The sequence below is a fragment of the Neodiprion lecontei genome, chromosome 4, assembly GCF_021901455.1.
Source record: "Neodiprion lecontei isolate iyNeoLeco1 chromosome 4, iyNeoLeco1.1, whole genome shotgun sequence".
Classification (NCBI taxonomy): domain Eukaryota; kingdom Metazoa; phylum Arthropoda; class Insecta; order Hymenoptera; family Diprionidae; genus Neodiprion; species Neodiprion lecontei.
The window spans coordinates 19,726,696-19,750,570 of NC_060263.1; the positions used below are offsets into that span (position 1 = coordinate 19,726,696).

The window sequence follows — 23,875 nt, forward strand, 5'->3', positions numbered from 1 at the left end:
AATCAGCTTAAGGCGACTGCCGGTCTGCGTCCGGCAATCCGACGTTTACGATTTCGTACCTTGTGCTTTAAAAGGGACAGAGAGAAAGAGAAAGAGAGAGAGGAGAGTTTTGGTGAGCCTCCGATTTATGGCCTACGCCCCGATCCCAGCCGGCTCCTCTTCGAGATTATCTCAGACCCATGAAAACACTCGAGGACACTGCAGTTACTCCGTTCTCCGTTTCTTTCTCGCCTTTTTATTCACCTCCTCAGTGCTTCTTTGACTCTTGGTCCCGGCGCCAGTAAGCTTGATCGGTCGTTCAAAAAACCAGGGTCAACGATCCTCTTACATATATTCCTTGCTTAAAACGTTAAACCTATAGTTCGCTGAAACAATTTTTTCTCGACGTAAAAAATATTTTCAAATTCACGAACCTCAACGCAGAACGATCGATTATTATTAATCTTCTATCATTGCTGTATCGTTTTCTTAAATGCCATAAATCAGCGAGCATCAAAGCTTAATTAACTGTATAATTGAGGCGGGATTCCTTTGCCCAAAGTCAACCCGTCAATTTCATCTCATATTTTTGGATTCATTAGGTAATGTGAAACATAAAATTGAATCTTCCAGTTTCCAGTTTCGGTCGTTCATATTAAATTCGCAGTTTCCGGAATTTGGACGAAAATTTGGGTTGTTTAAAATATATAATTGTATATAAAATGACTGTACAGATTGTCACTACAAAGAGTATCGACATTATAATTCAGGCATGAAGCCAGAAAATGGTGCGAAGACAGTAATTTTGTTTTCACTATATCATAGGAAATGAAAGTCTCTTGCAAAATCTGTAAATCAATCGGCAAAGGTTGATTTTCGATCGCGGGCTGCTCGTCCGGAAAGGCAAGGCAGCAACACTCGATAATCTGAGGAGAGTGGCACTAAGTCTCAAGTCTCATGCAAAGTCTTGCCTATAGATCATCGCGTCCTGACGCGTTTAAAACTGGGCAGCACGTGCCTTCGCTTAAACCGATGAGATTAATCAGAGACCACATACGTTGGTCTCTTTGGACAGGAAGTTGACTGGCTTCTAATGCGAGGAGTTATGTCCTTTATCGCGAGGACCTGCAAACACGCTTCAGCCAGACCATTCAAAGGCGAAAGGTCAAAGGCAGCCGGACGCTCTTACGGATTCAATCGCGATTCAGGTTCTCAGATCGTGAAAATGAGAAATGATCTACTCTTGTACCACTTTTCGATGTTTCACCTGAGTAAAAATCTCGTAAAATTTATCATCTACGATTTATAGGATACGAAATTCAATTCAACATCCGTTGGCCATTATTTATGATACCTCATTCTCCCATTTTCGCAATTATTTTCATACAAACATGAGATTCAAAGGTATTTGATATCGGTGGCCTAGCCTTTGCGACAGGAAGAAAACTGGTGTAAAGATCGTTTCAATGGCAGGAAGCAGAATTAACTTTTATTTGCCCGAAAATAAAATTAAAAAAATTTTTTTTGCATTCACGGAGAGCTTTCGAAACAAAACTTTCAAGTATAATAAGAGACGTTTTTCCATTCTAACGACACATTTCACTGCTCTGTGTTGTGATTAAGGAACAATACCGAGTACTTGAATACATAATTGGAATCTTAGTACTTGACTGAAAAATTGTGAAAATTTGAAGGGACTTGCTATTGTTTGCAACTAAAGGGAGGATGGTGGTGTAAGATTTTGCAAAATTTCGAACCTTAATTCCAGTGATTTTAGAGGATCTTAAAGATTCACAACACACGCATTGAAAAATTCCACGTTTCATTGGATTAATTTTGAATAATTCTGATGGATTTCTCGATATTGTAATGCAAATTAAAAAAAAAAAAAAAAAAAGTTCAAAGATTGCATGTAATATAACTTTGATCAGTTTGACATGTGGGTAAAAAAAAAAATTCGAGTTACTATTAATCGTAGGATTTCGAATGGTTTCGAAATACTTTGTACGATTTCAAATGTTTTTAAAAGATTTCGATAAAATTTCATCCAATTTCAAAGGCTTCGGTGATTTCAAAAGATTCCAGAGATCTTATATAAACCTACTAACCGTTTGGAGTGCCGTGAAATGAAAAAGAAAGTAAACACAAAGACGATTGAAAGAATTCCTTATCGTTAAGCAAGAGCTGGTCGAAAGGCTGGCGTGTCGCGAGTCGAAGCTGAATGGCGATTGTGATCTTGGCAATACAGCGCAGCGCTGCATGAAAGGCCGGGGATTTGCTGGCTGATATCCGCCGCGAGTAATACAGCTGGCTAGAATCCGACTTCAAAAAGGAGCCGAAGAGGAGTAGCGGAAATTTTTACGGTTGTTGGAGGGTTGTCCTCGATGCATAGTAAAAAAACGTGGGGTGGGAAAAAAGAAGAAAACAAAAAAGGAGAAGAGGAAAAAATGGCCGAAAAGCAGAAAGCAAAATGCTGTGTAATTGGCGGGATTCGCAGAGGGGATGATTTCTTCTTCCGTGAAAAAATTTACATCCCTCTTTACGCGTCGAAGGAAACATCCCTCTAGAGATATTATACCTAGTTATATTCTCGGATTCTCGGTTCTCGCTCTCTTGCCACTGCGCGGATAAAAAGACCTTTGCCAGGTTCTTCTAATCCTCCAGGCGTCTACGTCGTTAAGCAGACCTCATATTCTCTTTCGCTACGGTTTTTGCCATCTTGCGATAAACCCAGAGTGCAGTAGCTGAGGCTGCAGATCGAATACAGGTGATCAAAATTATTCGGCTAACAACGGAGGCATCCTTATTTTATTACGAGAGGTGTGAACCACTTTCGTGATTTTCCTAATTTTTGGAAATCCTGTGAAATTAATCATTTATCTTTCAACTTGGAAATAAAGTAATCGTAATGCTTTAGAAATTTATTAGAGCCGTGATGCGAAGTGCTTCGTTTTCAGAAATTCTTCCAACATTGTAATACTTATTTTTAGAACCGGTCTATAATATGCTCGTTGAAATTATATACAAGAAATTTTGGCAAACCTGCAGGAGGATTTGAATATCTACCGGTATTTGAATTCTTCTAAACTCTGCGAAAACGAGATAAAAATAATCCGAATTCTTTTTAAACCTGTTACAATCTTTGAAATAGACTTGAGGATATTTAAAGTCGTTCGAAATCCTGTTGCAAAGTATCTACATCCGAAATAATGTGATTTTGACATTGTTCAAAGGCTGAAAATTTGATGCTTATTTCTATATAGCTATAAAAATCTGTACACATACACATATACGATTGCTGAAATCTGAATATCCTTGAAATTTGCTAATATTCAGCAGACAAACCAGAAGTGAAGAATTCTCGAAAAATCATCTTCGAATACGTAAAGAACCGATGAAACCGTTTGAAAATTATTTTGATTTTTCTAAAGTCTTGTAAAATCCGTGTTACAAATTTTGCAAACCTGTTCTGGTATCGCAAAGACGCACCAATTTTCCGAGCAAAAACGATTTTTAGAGGTTTGAGCGACGTCGAGAAAATTGACAACAGATCAACACGTAACCGTCTGGAAGACGTCGTTAGCCGATGTCGGGGCAAAGAGGACACCGCGAGGTTAACGATACAAGAAGAACTCATATTCGCTGATCGTAAATCAGGTTTATTATGTCCATGAATAACTAATTACCTCACCGGCGATAACGAGCATGCCAGCGACGCGTTCCGTTCAACTGTTTTACGATCGTTGATGCCGATGCGAAGACGCCAGCCATCAGATTACCGGAAGAAGCCAAAAATTACAGTGCCGATTTTCAGAACCAAGCCTAAGAGGGTTTAATTTTGTCGAGAAGTGACGCCGGTCATTCGTATTCCGAATGTCTCTGCATTGAGAAAAATCTTGAGTTCCGGTTACCGCTTGGTCCTTGACTATTTTCATTTTTTGCCACAATCGCAAAAATATAGTTTTTTAAAATTTAATGCTTGTGCGACAATAAATTGACGTTAAAGCCTTGTTTAACTAAAAAAGTAGAGTAAACCTCACAAACTGATTTTACGTTGCAATTATCAAAAAAGGATCGATAATAGCGCAAAATAGTTACGTGTACCTCGTTTTTCGTAATTCCAACGATATTTAAACAGTTTCTTTTTTTTAACTATATCTGTTTTACTCAATTTTTTTTTTACTTACTGTAACAAATGAAATTTTTCTCAGTGTGGTCCGTGTGAAATCACGGCTCTCGAGTTGTGATAAACGGCCAAAATGGCACGCCGGCGATCGCGAATCGCTACTCGGGCAGTCTTTTCCTCTCGGTGCGGAACGTTAAAGAGGAATGGTAAAATACCATTGATTTACGATCCGGTGTGTAGGTCGGACTCTCGTGGGCGTCTCAGTCATGTTTATATTAGTTAGCAATAAGTGACACGCTCCGGCTGTTCATTTTACCCAGCGTAAATATGAGTTATGGGAGTTTTCGGTCGTAGGCTTCAGCTGCACGTCTTCTATCCCCATCAAAGTTCTCAAAATCGGTAATTAAAGTCATCCGTGTTCTTTTTCTCATCGGTTCCAATATCACGTTACGATTCGATTCGAAACACAGATCTTTTATCGTACGATTTTATAACCACTTACCGATTTTTTCATCACTGTTTTTAGAATTCATACCAATTCTCGATTCCAACATCATATGACTCGATTCTAAATCCAGATATTTTACCGGATATTTTTATAACTACGTAACGATTTTTTTGATCGGTAGTTTTGAAATTGATGCCTATTTTGCGATCGGTGCTTTTAAAATTCGTACCGATTTTCGATGGTACTTCCGGAAAACTGAAAACTTAGAATACCTATGAAAACTACGTTACCGAAAAAACTGTGAAAATAGATAGAAACAGACGACTGTGACCGGTAAAAGTAGAAACCAATAAAACCGGGATACCGAACAACGATTAATTTTCACAAGTCGTTACCATGCTTCGTGTTTTTTTTCATTTCACCCTGATACATAATCTTCCGCGTTATTAATTCTCTTTCTCCTCCTCTTCCTTTCTTTCTATTTCTTGCTTCTTTGTCTCTCTTAAGAAGATCAAACGCGGGGCGGAGATTAGAGCCCGGTTGGTCCGTACGTGACTCGATCCGGGACGCGTGACAACCTGATTTCCGTCCGGGATCAAGTCGGTCTTAATTTTTTTCTTTTCTTTTCACCTCTCTTTCGTCTCTTGCGTCGATCCGGTCCACCGCAAGAGCCGCGACATCTCGCTTGGGGATTAAACCGATCTTACGAAGCTGTGTCATCGCCCCATGCAAAACACGCTCGCTTATCGTTCCTCGATTTAAACGTCGACTCATCTCGCGTCGCTGCGCAAATCCGTCGTCTCTGTTAATTTTTTATAACTATATTTTTTTAGAGTCGTTTCGTTCTTTGAACTCTTTTCGCGCGACATCCGTAAGACCGTGTTAAAGAAAACCAAATCTTTCGTATTCCACTGAAAAAAAAAAAAAAAAAACAAACAACGCATAATTCCGGTTACAGAGTGAATTTTGAAACGATCATTAATTCTGCCTCGAATTCGCCTCGGGATAAAAATTTGGCGAATAATATAGTATACAGAATTTCTAGTTTTCAAATTGTAGATCTACAAACGTTCGAAGAATTAACAGTTTTGACGATATTTTAAATGACTTTTCACCGAAAATACGGCACGATTAAAATTTTTCTAAATTTATTTCAAGACGTTGTTTCAGATATGTCAGGTTTAAAAATCAAACGAAGAACTTTGACGAATCGTAATTCCCCTGCAATGTGGCCTTGCTATTTCTTTTAAACAGTGCCTGCAGTTTTGGCGCGAGATTTATGAGAAAATCGAGTCGGCGCCGGCTTCATACCGTTCATCCGCTTACTCCGGCCTCGCGGTAGAAAGTAATTCATCACACCCCAAACGGGTGGGTGGACGTAAACTACAAGGTAGTCCATACTAATTTCATTGATACACCAAGAGCCAATCAAGACTGAAAACCCACGCACCTCCTCGCCTCTTATTATATACATTATATATTCCGGCGAGGCAACGCTCCGTGGCCCAACATTTCGGTGAAGCATTTATGTATAACATTATACGATATACTGAGTTTATTTTTCCTCCCCTTAGCTTTCTTTACACAGGATGTTTCTTTTTCTTTTATTGTTGCGTGTGTGTGTGTGTGTGTCATTTTTCGTTTGTCGTTGATTTTGTTTCGATTTCTCGCGCCAGTCCAAAAAATGAATTATTGTACACCTCCAGCTAAATCCACATAATTTCACGAGAAGTCTACTTTTTTTTTCATAATTTCTGATTTCTTCGCTTTTTCATAGTTTTGATGAAATTGTACATCGAGACCTTTTCCTTTGTATTCAAATTGTAAGTTATTCACTCCGGATCGAAGATACGACTGAATTTTTTACAAAAACTCATGCTTTCGCCTTGTTTCTTTTTTTTTTGTAATTCTGTTTTTACTCTTCTTCTACTCTTTTCTTTCATAAACACTCTCGCTTCTGATGCACGAAAGGTCGTGTGAACGCCGCCTTAAGCTATAATACTTTTACCAACGAGGCCGTTTCTTAGGTGCATAGAATTAGGATAAGATTGGAATGCAACGCTTCGTGATACGCTCGACTTTATGCTCAGGTTCTTACCGCGTTCAGAGTGAAACATGTGTATTGAAACTTGAATACCTTGAAATAAATTGGCAGAAAAATTTATCAATTATATTCTCACAAAGCTGGAGAAACGTAAAGAAAAACTGGTCTACGAATACTCAATTTCCCAAGAAAATCTGTTCTCTATTTTTTACCCTTCCTCAAATCTTCGCGAAAAATCAATAATCGCGTTGGTTTTGTTTTTTTTTATTCTTTCTATTTTTCGATTTAAATGCCAAGCAAAAAGACTCGAATCATCTAAATCAAACGTTTGGAGCGAATTAATTTCCAGACGATGAAATAATTTTCGTTTCTATAATGTTGTAAGTAATTTTTGAAAAGAAAAATCTCCATCTTTTTCGGTTTAGAAAATTCGTCGGTTGGTGTTGAAACGGCAACTTATTTTCATTTGAAGTCGAGTTCCTCGTCGAGGCTGCCTTGTTGAATTTTTAAGGCCCTCGATCCGAGGAGCATCCGGTTTTTATCTGAAATTCTGGTAGCTGCAGTACCTTAGCTCGGATCAACGCCGCGTCCCACGGCCCGTCAAAAAATTATACCACGAACAATTTTCTTCGCTACGGAGAAACCGGTAACCAAACTAAACGTGCACGAAAGTTCGTCTCGATCCTGCCAGTCTCTTAGGCAACGAGTCTTTATCACGATTTTATTTCCCCCGCCTTTTCTTAGCCGTAATCTCAAAAAGAGAAAATTTGAACAATTTTAGCGCTATATACGGTATAAAACTGGATATTTTTAGCGATTTGCGTTACCCCGCTCTGGCTAATTAATGTTTAATCAACTTTGACACTATTTCAACTCGTGGCGTGAAATTCCCTGCGCCGCACCTCGAATTACTCTGCAGCTGGGACGAACGTGTAATTAAATACATACCAGCTCATTGCTGCCTCGTAATTTTAATCAAACCCTGTTACAATATCGCTATGTGATGCACAATGCAGTTTACAGTGCGGTTAATGAACTGGATGCGTCGCCGAAAATGTATTACTGCACATTTATTTACACAATGTGCTTAGGACGTTTTACGATTGAGAAATTGAAAATGAAACTTTTCCATTAAAGTATGTTCAAGTAATTGAAACTTTTGTTTGCAATGTACCGGTTCATTTATTGTTTTTCAAAGGTTGGAAAAAAAAATTGAGAAAACCTCATCCACGTGATTTAGTAAAAAGATTGATAATTAAACCATACAAAAAAATTAAAAAAGAACGATGGATGCGCATAGTTCAGAAAGTGAACTACAAGTTCACATTCGTGGCTTTCAAATGTTTATCAAAATTCAACTGGATTCCAACGTTGAACACTTTTCTTGTTTAAACTTTGTATAGACATACAATAGCATTATTCTAACTTTACGCAGTTCTGCATTCGGAAAATAAGATGTCGAAAAATAACGAATTAAAACTAATAACTCTAAATTAATTGCTGGTTTAATAAATAATCATCTCTGATCAGTTTTTCTTTTACAATATTCCGATAATGAATCAAGGAATTCCGATAAATCTCAATTTTAGTGGTTCTTACTACCTCGTTACTGACTAGGTGAGAGTGAGAAAAGTGAATTATGTATAACAACAATAACCAGAGAAATAGATGAATTACCAGATTCGGACAAAAATTGTTTCATTGATTTTAGCTCTGTTTAACTAATTTAGTACAAAATAGCGGCCTAGCCTGCAACTCCGATTAATTATGTATTTTGAAAAATAGAAATCGTTGTACCCGAAATTTGCTATATTTTTGCAAATTAAGAAACTGTCCATAAATTATAACGCGAAATTATTCTCCAAGATTTAGTAAATTTTCTCCTCCATCCCCATGTGAAACTCGATGAGATTCAGAATCAGTCAAATTATGCACCAGCCTCAAAGGAAAAAGAAAAAGAAACAAGTTTGGTGATTTCCAATGAGAATGGCGGGGAGTTTTTCGTGTTCCATTCGAATTCACCCTTTCTCTCGCTTTCCCTTTCAGTTTTCGTGTCTCGGAGTGGTTTTTCACCCCGCCATAAACAATTCCCCCCTATCTTCGTACGCATTTAAAACCCTTTATGCGAAATAACGTTAATCCGAGAAATACTAACCCCGTTGTTTGCGCATGGTGTGTTTCAGCGTGCGACTGCCACCCCATAGGTGCCTCGGGCAAGACGTGCAACCAGAGCACCGGCCAGTGCCCCTGCAAAGACGGAGTAACTGGAATAACGTGCAACAGATGCGCCAGGGGCTACCAGCAGAGCAGATCCCACATTGCGCCGTGCATAAGTAAGTTCAGACCGAGAGATGAGAGAGAGAGAGGAGAGAGAGGAGAGAGAGGATCGTCCGGCAAAGCCATCCTTATCCTGACCTCATGCAACTTTGCGGCGCCGGTTTCCGCGGCGCGATAATAAAACCGGCAGTTCGCTGCAGCTGATGCATTACCACCCTGAAGACACCCGGGAACAAAGTATTATTGCCTCGACATTCGCCCTCGGCAACGTCTCAGCGATATCCTAGATTTCATCCGAGAGGATCGTGCATATCGTTCTCGTCCAGTTGCTGGATGTATTCCTCTCCCTTCGCGATTCCTAGCCGCTGTCGAGTCTAACTTTATTTATTTCTTTCTTTTTTTTTTCTTGTTTTCTTTAGTGGAGGGTTCAAGAAAATTACAACTGTTCGTATGGAACCCTGGAACTTTAGAATTTGATGAAACAAATTTTGAACTTTATAATGTTCAAGCGATTTAAAAGTTAGGAATATTTTTCGAAGATTTATTTGGGACGTTTCTCATCGTGCGTAAGCTTTAATCGCAAATGACTGCAATTTTTTTTTGGCGATATATTTATACGGAGAAGTCAAATTCGCTGCAAAGATTGGTTTAGTCGAGTTTTCTGAGTTGTTTAGTTTATTAACTGAACTTGAAAAAAATTTTAACGATATCTTGGTTTAAAGGAGGTTCGTTAACTTGTTTTTATTACAACCGATCAACGATAGTTTTTTATTTCAAAATCCGCCGAGAAAAGTTTGTACGATACGAAGAAGATTTATCGCTAATTTTGGAATGTACCTATGTATAATAGTTCAAAATTTTACAGAAAATAGAATTCGCGAAAGATTTTTTTAAATTTATCTTATCGGGAAAAATAATTTTTTTTTAAAACTATTTCGCGTAGAAAGTTTTATAGGCGTGAATTTTCAAGAATGGCACACTCGACGAACTCGGTTTCTTAACTGTTGCACTTTGTGTAAAGTGAACAAGTTTTTTTTTTTACATTTTTTAAAAGCTTGTCAAACTGTGTGCATGAAAAATTTATTAATCTAACTTTACAAATATACATCAATTGTTTAGAAAAATATTGTGCACGCATGCTTGGGTAGATCCTGAACCTAATAGGCTCGCCCAAGTGTGGCAATTTGTTCAATTCTTATAATCCTGTTATCATTTTTGAGTGTTCAAATCCGTTGGTAAAAAACAATTCGTCACACCTTAAGCACGATCCATGATTGTGTTTCGCTAATCTCGATACCTCGAAGGACTTCACGACTAATTTTTTCCTCTTCTATGTTCTGTATTTTCAGAAATCCCGAAGGTAGTGCAGACCCAGGGGATGGCCGGCGAGGATAGCGGGGAACACGAGGAAACCGAACACGAATACGGCTACGATGGACGCGCCGGTAAGTAAGTGATGCCATTAGCAGCGTTCACGTTTCCATTATAACGCATCGCGCGATCGATCCTCGTATCGTGTTTACATCCTGCTTTTATTTTAAGGGTGGAAGAACGTTCAACTTCTCTGATATTATCGCGCAAGATCGAAAATTCCCTCTTTTTTTTTTTTAAACGCTTATCCGAATTCCACGGCAAATCGCAATCTTCTATAATTATGCTCAAGGTATGCGTAGAAAATTGTCGTCTATGCACGGTTTGGAAAAAGTACGAATCAGAGTTGTAATATCAGGAGTTTCATCGCGTTTGTATAAGCATAACATCGACAATTTATCTAATTACACTCAAATCTGGTAAAAACAAAATGAAATGTTGTAAATACTACATTTTCAATTTTACCATCAAGATTCTATCCGAAACTTAGTTATTCTTACTTCGGGTAAATTGCATGGGCTCCGTGCATTTGTCAAGAAAATCATTTCTCGACGTATTGATAGATTGGAATTGAATTCGAAAAATATTTTTTCAGTACACATCAATCGAAATTACCGATTAAAACCCCGGAAAAGTAAACGTTTCACATTTTTAACTCACGGATAAACAATGGGTTTGCTTAAAGTATAAGCTGTAAAGTAGCGAGAAGTAAAACACGTTTCGAACGCGCGCTATTTTTGTGACGTCATTGCTCAGAGGTTAGGTTTACAATTGTACCGAATAACGACGCGATCGAAACAATGGCGCGGAAGTTCGAATCGCATCTGACTTTTCATTCGATAGGTACCACATTTTCCATAATACAACAACGTTGTCGCCGTAGCAGATTTTCAACTCTTCGTGAAAAATGTTTGAAATCTCTTTGGTAGCTCGTCGCCCAATTTCGAGTAACGTTTCGTACTTTCGTCCACAAAGCGTCTGCAGCTGTCTAAGGTATGTTATACCTGTGTATAATAATGCGCAATATTTGAGTGTCGAAATTAAAGCGAAATATACATTAATTTCGAGAGTCGCGGCGCAGACGGAGAACGGCGTGGAGGCTGGTTGTCTGGCCTCTCAGCCTCCCCTAATGGTTTAATTAAAACTACCCTTACCTTCGCTCCGGCCCGCGGCTTACGACCCCAAACCTTCGTCCTCCTGCAGGCGGTGCTCGCCTTCCTGCCGTTTTTATTACCGTCACTTGTGCGTTACTTGTACGTGTACGTTTACGTGTGTAAATGCGAACGGGGCTGCGCTAGAGACACAAGCTTACGCGTTTTTACCAACGTGCAGGGTGTTTGGACACAAACAAACCCCGTGCCAGCCGCCCTTCTTCCACTTCGAAATTCAATAACTCGAACGCCTTTTGTCTCCGAATCTCGATACTCGGGCCGCCGAGTCGTTGCTTTTGGAGATTATTGCCCCCGATGGTCGATAAAATCGGTCCGGATTAACGGGAATCCTTGTTCGAGGGTGCGAAATCTGTTATTTTTATTGGTGTTGAGAGCGATATAATTAGACTGATATCTTTGTAACGGGAACGACTAAACGTCGGATTCGCTAATTTTGAGTTGAAAGGCTTCTGCGGTTTCTTCGCAATTTTATGAGAGCGATATTTTTTGATTTTGGCATCAGTTTTTTACATTTTTGAGGAAATTTATTGAGGATATTCTTAAATAAGCCAAGATGGTATTTTCCTAAAAATGATACAATAGGATAGCACTGAAATTATAACCAACAAAAGCTTAGTAGATGCCACGTATTCATTTCAAATCTCTTTAAACTGTTTGAAAAACTAGTCGATTCGTTTTCGATTACAATCTGTGATTACTGATTTTACTCAGAAAAATATTCTTCACAATTTCGCCATATGGCACTTTTTTTTTATCACTATGGTATCGTTGAATTTACAATTTTTCAATATTCCAGTGATATGTATACTGATCAAAAAATAGCAATATCGATTCGACTATATTGGAAAAAAAACTTCTACCTCGGTGTACAAAATTACACGATATTATGAATTGAAATTCAACGAATCAACTAAATTTTTTAGCGACTTCAAACCGATGTGAAATCAAAAATCAACACCCCAGCTCTTCTTTATGATTTTCGCATTTATTTATTTTTTTTCACATTCTTAAGGAAATCAAGTACAGTAACTAATAATCAATACACCATGACAAATCAGACGGCAAAACAGTGAGTTGATTTTCAACTGTCCAAGATTCTAACTATAGTTCGAAATTCGAAATTATAGTTGAAAAAAAAAAATCGTGCAAAGTGGAAAGTAATGGAAAAATATATGAAAAAAATGCTCAAGAGTTAAAATTAAAAGGCAACCGGCTGTTCTATCATACGTAGCTCGGCTGAATCGAGGTTGGTTAGTCTAAGAGGCAGGCATGAGGCGATATCGCATCCGTGGCTCGAGAGTATGCCACGTCACGGATCGCATCTATATGTTAATGCGAGCCAACCGCAGATAGGTACCTATGTACGTTGTGTGCTTCGACTTCTTGAGTGTCGGTCGTATGTACCTACATTATACATACATTGTATGTAGTACATACCTAGGCTCTGACGATATAAGAATAACAATAATAATAATGACAACAGTCACGACAGTGACAATAATAACTAGATGTTGATACAAGAAAGAAGCTGCAGGTGAAGGAAAATCTACCGACAAAATGATAAGCAAATACGTTACATTTTGCATAATTGTTCAAAATAATACACTGTAAGTATCGTATTTGTACACTGATGAAAATTTCATTTGTTATAATAAGTAGAAAAGTCGAGTAATACAGGTACAGTTAAAACAAACTCTTTGAATATCGTTGGAATTACGAAAAACGAGGTACACGTAACCATTTCGTGCTATCGTCGTTCCTTTTTTGGTAATTGCAACGTAAAATCAGTTTGTGAGGTTTACTCTACTTTTTTAGTTAAACAAGGCTTTAACATCAATTTATCGTTGCACGAGCATTAAATTTTCGCAACAGTTAGAAGAAAACATAGTACGAGTGATCGTAATGAGAAAGAATAGTAACGGATACTAGACTGTCCGGTAACAGCTACAAAACTGATTTTCATTTTCTACCTAGAACTATATTTTTCGATTTTGATAAAAAATGAAAGTAGTTAAGAACTGAGCGGTGACCGGAGCTAAAATTTTCTCTCAGTGTGCGACAAGGCGAAAAAAAAGATGGAGCATAAATTTGGGTCGGGAATTGATGATCAACTTTATTGTTTTTGATAACGTACGGTTGAAATTAAAGAAGAAAAATTCTTGTAATTTAACCATCCCTCTCTTTTCTCTTTCAAAAATCATATTACAAAAACGAGGCGATGAGTATAAATAACAGTAACGTAAATAAATAAAATATTCAAACAAGGATGACAATCAATATAGGGAAGTGTAAAAGTACGCTTTTGTCTCGTTTAAAGTATAAATAAGTGATTAAACGATACGGAAACCATTTGATTCAATATTGCCGTGGTAAGCGAAAATTCGGCGCTGTTTATCCGCGCAATTAGGTTTTCTCGGTTGGGAACTGCAGGAGAGGAACCGCGCCTACGTCGTTATAACGCCGCCCCCGAGGGTTGGTTTGCCCGTTTCCCCGACCCCAGAGAGGAACTTCAAAAAGGTGGCAAGGGAGCTGGAATGCATTCTCGGTTGAGTTGTTATGTACAACGAACAGTTTGTCGACGAGACCCACAAACTCGAGCAATCTGTGTACTTTCGAAGAGCTGAGAGAGCGGGCCTGAGTGCCGGAGCTTATGAAAGGGTCGAGGTTTTTCCAAAACGTAAAATGTAATACGCGAAACTTTAATCTGCGTCCTAATTTTCGTTGCCAAATATTGTCTATGTTTTCTTACCTTGACTTACGGCTCGTTTTTTATTTTACTTTTCTTACTTCACGATTAAAATCAATGTATTTTTACGACTCGATTACGACATATAGTCGAACATTAAGTATTAATTATACAATTTATAAATTTGTAGGGCACGATGATTTTCTTGAAGCTGCCGGAACGAGAAATTATAAAATTGTAAACAATTAGAGTTTGCTTATCGGATTTTATATGCAGATTGCTTAAGAACAACTGTTAGATAATTGGTTCGACTTCATTCTAAATTTATTCATTTTTTTTTTTTAAACAAATTATTTTCACAATTTGACTGAGGCAGATTTTTTTATCCTACCGTCGATTTGATATGGCTCTTCGCTGATAAAAATCAATATCGTAGCGCCATTTCGAAATCACAAATAATTAACGATGCAAAGCATAATAAATAAAAAGTTCTTTGATTAAAATGAGTCCAATAATTTTAGACTGAAATCGACAAATCTACTAGGTTCATCACCATATTGCAGAGATTAAAGATCGAAAATTACAGCTGAATTCATCATTTTACTGTTTTTTTTTTCTTTTGCAACTTTAAAAAAAATAAAAAAAAAAAAAATCATTCCAGCTCGCGAATATTTAAATGCGTGTAATATACTCAGTGTGCGGTTATCTCGCTATTAGATTTACTAAAAGTATGAATTCCCGGCTCGCGAACGTCAGCCTGAAATAACAAAAATTTTTATTATCAATTTTTCAACATTGCAGATCAATGAATATCTTTTTCATTTTTCACAAGAGTGACGAGGAAATCCATTATAATGTAATTTCAAACAAGCTTGTTATTTGTTTATCGCGACGAACGCGTGCGTGCAGCGTGTGTGATATAAACGGTGAAATAAAGGCCTCCAATCAGGTTCTAATTGCGGTTCGAGCCGCGTCGTAAACGCGAAAAAGAGATACGCCACGCTTTGGGCCCACAGGCGAACGTAAATCAATGATCGACCCCTGCTTCTCGAACCATTAATACACCGAAGGCTCTCAACACTTTCTCATTTATCGTACACGTTCACGTGCAGTCAGCGACTCGCTCCTTTTCCTTTCTTTTTTTTTTATACTAATTTCTTTTCTCACCTACAATCTTAGACGAAATTCCATTTCTGAGTGTAATTTGCCAATTATAGAACAAGAAACATAAATATATTCTGTTTAACAAGATTTACGCTACATAGAAAAAACAAAAAAAAAAAAAAACAAAAACTTTTGTTTCAAACAAACAAGATTTGTTTCACACCGTTTAGTAAAATATTTCATCGATTTATTTTAATTAAACACAGTTTTGTTCCAAGTTGATGAATTTTCAATTTCTGTCTTTTCTTTTTGTTCTTGTTTCACTTTTTTTAACTCTGGGATATGCAAATAAGCCTATAAGATTGTTTAGGTATGTTATAAGTGTATTTGACAGACGTTTTCAATTTCTTTTTCAATTAATTTTTATGATTTTGCGAACAATCGTACAGCATAATCAACTCAATATAACCAAACGTACGTATGGAGAAAAGTTCATGAAACGTATTTTGACGTTGATACAAAATTGACGCCGTAGATTTTCACTGAACGTGCTCGTATAAATCGGACCGAGCAAATCCGTACACCAATAATCTTGTCTAATTGGTATCCCTTTGTTGAGTAATCGACCCCAAAAGCGATGCAGCAACGGGCCGTTGTCAGTGGAAACAGGCGTGCTAACCCCCATCCATGGGGGTAACATGTGGGATCGTGATGGAGTAGATCGGATGAAGTGTAATGTGAATGTATTTGTCGAAAAACGGATGACTCAGGTGATATCGGGGCGGAGGAAGAAGAGGAGGAAGAAGAAGAATCGGTCGGACATCGAGGCGGCAAAGTGCAAGCGCCAAATCCAATAACCTGCAAGCTTGAGGGCATTTGTAGTATGCCTACGGGGGGAATAATTTTTCAACCTTATCCCTGCGCCGCGGGGGAATAAAGCCAGGAGCTCGTTCTCGCTCTGACATCAATTTTGGGTAGCTTAGATCCAATAAGGTATCGGAAAGTGGTTTTTGTGCAGAAGCGGCGAGGGCTAACTAGGGCTTACTCCGGAAAGCCGCCCTTAAATAAGGTCTGTCGGCTCGGTGAGCCGAGATAAGTCTCCGAAGAGCAAGGCTCGGAAATATTGATATTCTTACTCGGCCTGTGCAGCTTTGCATTCGCCGTCGCGACGCTGCAATGGCGCGATTCATCCCTTCAGAACTAATGGATTTCCTCTCGGTTCGTATGTCATTCACTGGTATACGCGAATTCAAAACAAGGCTTATAGAGTCCAAAAACGCGCGATTATTCCGAGCACGATATCAACTGAGTGAGTAAGGAAAATTTTCCTATTTAGATGCGGTCTTGGTGCAGGATATCTCAAGGCTTTTTTTCATAGTTTTATATACGTGTGTGAGACAAACGCTGGCTTAGTCGTGGCTTTATTCACTTCTCATTCACTCGGCGAAGACATAAACTGTAGTTAATTACAACGGAGCTAATTTAAATCAAGACTAATTGATCCTCTCGCTTGTTTGATTACGAAAGTTTTACTCGAGTTGCGGGCCAACCCACCGCGCCAACTTCAATTAAAATTCATCAAAATTACGATTCAGTAACTCTGAGCTGTGCGCGTACCGTCAGTTTCCCTTCTCCATAAAGACGTCCCACGTATCTACCTCCCAGTTTTTCTCTTCTGCATTTCTCTCACGCTTCACGAAAGAAATCTAACAAAAAAAAAAAAAAAAAAACGACGAAGTACGGACGTGGAAGAAAAATTTCAGAAGTTTCACCCATATATATATATATATATATATATATATATACACATATATATTACATATATATCTACCAGTAAATAATTCACGCGTCGTAATTTCAACCAAGGTCTTTTTTCTCCTCGAGCTATTTACCAGCGGCGTCTTATCGCGAGGGAATTCCTCAGTCTGAATCGGAATTCCTACATTCTCGAATTTCATCCTGCTACGCCGGAGGTTTAAAAAAAGTCTGTCCGATCACGCCTCGGTTTATGGCCTACAAGCGAATTCAATGCGGCCAGGTGTCGTTATCGTGAAACTCGCATTTCACCTTTAATCGGGATCGCTATTACCGATCGAATTACGGCGCTCAGGTTTTCAGCTCGGCGGTCCAACATGGCAACCGACGCGATTCTCACCTCGAACTTTCGTACTTCCGTCGTATTTTCTATAGTCAACTTTTCCAAGCCTGTACCGAACCGATCTTCTCCGCTCGTGTGAGCGTTTCCGGAATTCCGGGCCACGTTAAAAACCCCGCATTGGTAGCCGAGATTTGAGCCCGTTTATCTCACCGCGTTAATAACACTTCCCGTCACGCCTCTGTGTGTCTCGTTGAGTTTATTTCCCGGTCTAGAACTTGGACGGGTCGACAGACGGACGGGACTTGAACGAATTGATTAATGTCCCTCGCGGCGGTGCAGGTCTTACTTCCATTCGTTAATGTATTCTCATCGCTGACGGTAATTAAGGGGCTCACGGTATACGGTTAATATTCTCGCACCTGGCCGAGAGCGTGGCTGTCCTGCAACTCTATGACTCGATTCTCTCGCAGCCGGTTCTATGATTTACTGTATCATTGCTCGACGCACGGCTTCGACTGTATGAACGTCACGTGCTCAACGACATCGGAATCATTGAAAAGTGGCTCCGTGCTTAAACAGGTGCTAAAAGAACAAATGAAAATTCGACTTTTCTGCAGTTTCGGAGCGATTGAAACAACAACTTTCCATTTGAAAATGTGAACGAGGTACATACTCAGTTCCTACAGGGTGGAGAGACTTTCGTTAATTTATACCACTGGTACATAAGCTTTATAGGTGTATAAGTATGTACCGTATAACGATCATTGAAAGGAGGAGAAGAGCTGGTCTTTAGTCAGACGCAAGCCGGTATTTGCATCTGAATCCTTGGTCCAAACTATTTATCAGGATCGCCCGACGGGAACCTGCCTGGCTTAAATCTCCCCATCTAATCCCCCGGGAATCTGTGCGAAGAAACTCCTGCACCGTACACTTTACATGAACTTCGAACAAGTAATTTACTCGGCTAATTTCGGAATTTTGGTCTTGCGCTTACGTAAAAAAAAAAAAAAAAAAAAAAAAAATTAGGAAAAAATACCAGAGGATGGATGAAGGAAAATTCAGTCAGTTGAGTAACACTAACAAATCATATCTGACCGAATTTCGAAGAAGTCGGATGAAATGAATTCCAATCCCTTTAGCAGCGGCATTCGTAACACTCGAGATAAAATCCGTCTCTTTCTCCCTTTCTCTCGTTGTGTTCTCTGGCCGCGTGAGCTCTTCGTGAAAGTCATAAAGTAACGTCTTAATTATAAAGACGTCGGTCTATAATATGTATGCATGTATGTATGTATGTATGTATGCGTGCATGCATGCATGGATGCAACTATACGCGTTTCGAGACCCCGCGCCAACTTAAGTGCAGCAAGAGAGACCTTTAGAGTGAATATTCAGCGTTTCTTCAACTGCATAAGTATAAAGCCGAGTCTTTTAACACCGCACGCGTGTGTCCATGAATGCCGGCTGTGCATATTTATGTTATTCATATAATGTTACACCGGCACCGCAATCTTAATATGTATGTTCTACATCGAGCGAAGCTCTACAGGCGAAGAGAGCGCAGCGTAGCTTTCCACATGCGCAACGACACGTGAATATGTGCGTATAAGTATGTATATTGACATATTCATAAAAGTACCAACTTTGCAGGACGGCATGTAGTGGTTTGTTCATTTATTTTATTTTTATTCAAAAACGCAATTCTTCGCACTGTAACGTGAAAAAAACAAAATTTTTTCCTCATGCGACGTAATTACGTCAAGATCTTCCGGTTCTGAGACGCTCACTTCCGGATCCTTGGTTAACAGGAATTATCTTGTACATTTAAGTACTATTTTCTCATAGGAACAAAAATCCCCGTTTTGAAAATTTTTAAGAACAAATTTTGTGGAACGATGATAAATTGCTTGTGATTTTTGCAAGCTCAATCTAATTTTTCATCTTTCATTTGTGCAACCTATCTCGAACAATGCTCATACAGTGATGATATTTTTGACGATTTATCGATTCTTCACGAATACAAGGTTTTTTCGTTAGAATCGATCTAACGAATCCTATTGACAAAAGAAAACGTCTTTTCTAACTCTTCGACGTTAATTTATTTTTTCCTTTAACTATTCTTGTTGACAATAATGTTACTCAACTATTCTCAGCTTACGAAATAAATTTCCTAAAGATCGTAGAATAGAGTTAATAAGATAGGAATTTATGTAATATCTTGATATTCTCATTTCTTGAATGATTCTGAAGAATCGAGTTTTTCAAAAACTTTGAAAGGCAACATACTTATGTTATAAAATAATTTTCTAAATTTCGATACTCCAATAATTTTGGCACTGTTCGTAAGGGAATTTGCCTTGCAAATTTCACAATAAATTAGATTAACTGATGTTTCAGTGAATCAGAAAATTTATCGATCGAGAAACTGCCGAAGAATCATCGCGAAATAGAGCCGTTTTTTTATTTGTTTTTTTTTTTTTTTTTTGCATTATACACGTGTTCTGCTTGCACAAATCCGCATGAATTGCAGCTTACAATTCGGTACAGTCCGCTGCTACTGCGCGCTGTGCAGACGTATAAACGATGCGAAAATAAACAAGAATGAAAGTGAGATAGGCCAGAGTACATAACTTCAGATTTAAAGCAGCCATATGCGAATCGGAATGCAAAGAGAAGAGAAGAGAGAGGGAGCACGGGGTTTCTAGATCCTTTGGAAAGATGGGGGAAATAAATAAATAAAACACCACGCTTCTGCTTCTTAATTGACGTACTTAAGTCTCGAGTAATCATCATTACGTCGGATTATTACACCATCGTCTTCGTTGTCATTCTGCAAGTTAGGGCGAATTTATCTCCTGCTGTTTTTTCATCAATAATTGATTGATTTTTCAATCCTTTATCCCATTTTTACCACCGACTTTGACCGCAGTTGCAATTTTTCTCTAAAAAAACTCGAATCACCCGCCCTCCAGCGAATCTCCGGATCATTAGCGTTTCGCTCGTGTCAGCCTCGGGCTATAATCGGGTTTACGGTTACTTACCTACAACAGTTTCTACGGATAACTCTCCCGCGGTTTATCCCATGTACACTTGGCCTCGGTGTTTCCAAATTAGCTGATTTTATCGACGATTCGATTATGTTGGCAATGCAGAATCAGCCGCTGGTCGCGGCGTAGGCTTTTTATTTTGCTGAAAATGATTGTTGATTTGTCGGTTTTTTTCTTCTTATTTTACGAATATGTAGATTCTACGGTCATTATAGGTTACGTTACGTTGGGCTTACAAAGATTGAACCGGTAGCCCTGCGGGCCGATTCTACGTTGCCAACGTAATCGACTCATCGAAAAAATAATCCGTTTCAGAATCACTGCGGCCAAGTGTACGTTATACCTTTGGCTATGTGCACATAGCGGCTACAGCAGCACAGCTCAGAAAAGTTTATATGCATATTCGATGCCCATCTCGCCTTCCGGCATTTTGGTGGCGTGTTATCCGTAGTGAAAGATGGAGAAAGAGAGAGGCAGAAATCTAAGGAAATCACAGGAAACCCTCGTTGTATTTTACTAGTTTCGTAAATTATAACCCAGGTGGATGAATATATTGGAACTCGGTGGATATACGCGACCTATATTTTTCGTCGTTTTAGATTTGGCAAATTTCAACTGAACACGTGAAATTTGTTACCTCGAAAATTCGATTCATCGTGTTTTTGCACTGTTGATAATTAAAAGAAATATCTGGGCTTTTCGATTTTTTAGTTTTTCATTCAGAATACTTGATTTGATCTGAATATACATATATATACTTGATTTAGATCTGAACTGATTTCGAGGGTAAGAATTAAAACGCCAAGAATCTTACGAGCATTAATTATTGGAAGATATATTTATCGAATTCGAAGATCGTAAGATTGTAGGTTTTCGCTATTGAAAGATTGAACGGGTATTAAAAGTATTTAAATTTAAAATAATGAATAAATTTTCGAGATCCAACAAGAAACACTAGTTTGTTCAGTTGAAATTCATGTACGTTTCAGACATTGCAAACTAAAAGACACGTAGTTTTCTCGACTTTTGCCTCAATATTTGATTGTTTCATAGCAATTGCGTTATTGCATCACTTTTGTCGTATTCGTGATCACGGAAAAAGCTGAAATCATCGCTTTTTGAACTGATTGTGAGAATTGAAACAATTTATCGGTTTCTGTACATCGAATGAAATCAATGACCTAAATAACCAAACCTGAATTGTATATTGAAGATATTTACAATTTAGTTGAATGTTCAGAATTCATGCGCAAAATAAGGTTAACACTGTTAACAATTTGAATATTTAAGGGTTGTGAAAACTGCACAGGAGAATAAAAAAAAACTAAAAACTAAAAACCTAACTCTGGTTATACGAAAATAACAAGAATAAGTCAAAAATAGGTATCGCCTCTATTTACGCAATATGAAAACATTACTCAGGGAAAATTGCACGTCTAAGGTCCTGATGAATGTATAAAAGTGGGATAATTTATCGTTTTCGTTATAAATCAACACGGTAATAATAAATACCTGCATAAATTTTACCAACGAGCAAAAAATATATACATACCTATACCTACATCACGTTCTGTACCTAAAAACAAATGATAGGATTCGGTTTCGCTTAGCGTGTCAATTTCGCGGCTTGCGGGGTAACGAAGGTAAGACAAAAGAAAGAGAGAGAGAGAGAATGTATATTGCAATTGCAAATTTTATACCGTTTTAATCAAGTTGCAGAAGAGGTTTCCGCCGTTCAGGTCTTTGCGGTAATCGAATCTATGTAACGACGCCGCATGCCGGGTCCCGATAGCTAACGAAATTAAATGTAATTTGAATTTTATTTGCAATTCAATCGATTCCGAACCGCGACGAGTCGCGACCCCCAATCTGAGGGAAATTAGGAGGAGAGAAACCCGTTCGGCGAATCGTTGAATATTAACGGAAATATCCTGCCTGTAGCCTCTAGGTATACGAGTATAAAAATCTGTATATTATACACACGCGTCGGCTTGTTTTCAGCTTCGCGAAATATGCGCGCGTGCCAATTCGCTTTTTTCATATCTCGGTTATTAGTTTCATATCCGCACAGCGATCCTTTGATAAAAAATTTTTACCCCCTCAGGCGGTTCTGGTTTTTGTTGTTCAATATCACTGGCTAACTACTGAAAATGGATTGTTTGCTTTTATTCACTCTTATTCGTACGCTACAAATGTATAATTATTTTCACTGGAATTCGATATCCAGCGAGGAATTTTAGCTACGCTGCTGAGTTAATCATAACGACGGAATTTGAAAAAGCGTGAAAATCGGTTTTCCGAAAGACGAGACTTTTTTTTTTTTAGTCAGAGAACTGACAGCGAGAGTGCAAAAGAAATTCAGGATTGTGTGTTGGTAAAAGCGGGCGGAAACGTTGACGTAGCGAAAAAAATTTTTTGTTGAAACGTGAAATTTTTCCTTTCTCCGAATTAGTAAAATTTCGTGAAAATCAAGGCAATTAAGTAAAACGCATAGAGTAAATGATAAAAAATTCGGAGGAATCTCATATTTCACCGATTCAACATTCTCGAAAAACAGAAAAACACGAAAACTTCGTATTTACAAAAATCGATTGCACAGTAAATGAAATTGATAATCGAGAGGAGATGAAAAGATTGTAACAATAAGTTTTGAAAATAGAATTTTAAAATACGCAAGCGATCCTCCGTGTAAAATTAATTCCAAACAGGCGTAAAATCTCTCCGGAAATCTCTTGTAATTTTTTTCTTGTCGCCTTGAGACACGAGATTCAACGACTACGATACGCCCACCTTGAATCGCCAGGATTTCAGTCACGTGGCCGATCGGAGGGATCGATGCATTTAATTCCGGATAACGAGGCGTCGTTTGCGCCGATTAACCCGCGCCGCTATCCTCTCGATTATTCGCGTTTCATGCCGACTCGAGACGGTGGAAACCGGTCCGAGAATCGCTAATCAGCCCCTAATTGCCCAGAACTTAACGCTCAAACTTATCGTTAGTTTCGAAATTCTCTCAGCTGTCGTCCTCTGACTCAAACTTTCGCCACAGACGAAATTAGGAGGCTCTTTACGAGGAACAAACCTCTTCGCTCTTGAAACTTTGCCAGGAGTGTCTCCTCGAAGGAGACTAATTTCCCACGCCTGAGGAAATAAATTTTCAATTCTTCGGGTCCTTGACTATTCTCACTTAATACCAAAGGCGAAAAATATGGTTCGAGGTATGGAATAAAAAATACTAAATATTCTTCTCGATTACGGTCACTCGTATTATATTCATATTCTCGCAACTGTTGCGACAATTTGATGTTGGTGAAGCGACAGATTGACGAAAATTCTTTATTGAAATGAAAAGTACGTAGGATACTGTCTAACGAAGTGATCAAATGTCGCGATAACCAAAAAATGGAAAATTTATTCATACTTGTTCCAAATTTTCCGGTGCGGAACCCGCAGAATTCTTATGGAAATTAGCTGGATTTTCAGTATGTTATAGTTCATATCTTCCCGATCAAAAGTTATCTCAGAC

General features: G+C 38.4%; 1 protein-coding gene across 3 annotated transcripts in view; it reads left to right on the forward strand.

The window, feature by feature from the left end:
- The window catches only part of LOC124293868 (netrin-A-like), a 135,735-nt gene that overhangs the window by 96,601 nt on the left and 15,259 nt on the right, over positions 1-23,875 (forward strand). The window contains exons 3-4 of one of the 3 annotated variants that reach the window (XM_046736583.1): positions 8,781-8,930; positions 10,215-10,319. In XM_046736583.1, coding sequence (XP_046592539.1) covers positions 8,781-8,930; positions 10,215-10,319 — 255 coding nt within the window. The remainder of the gene's footprint in view (positions 1-8,780; positions 8,931-10,214; positions 10,320-23,875) is intronic. The other 2 variants (XM_046736585.1, XM_046736586.1) reach the window with 2 other exon arrangements.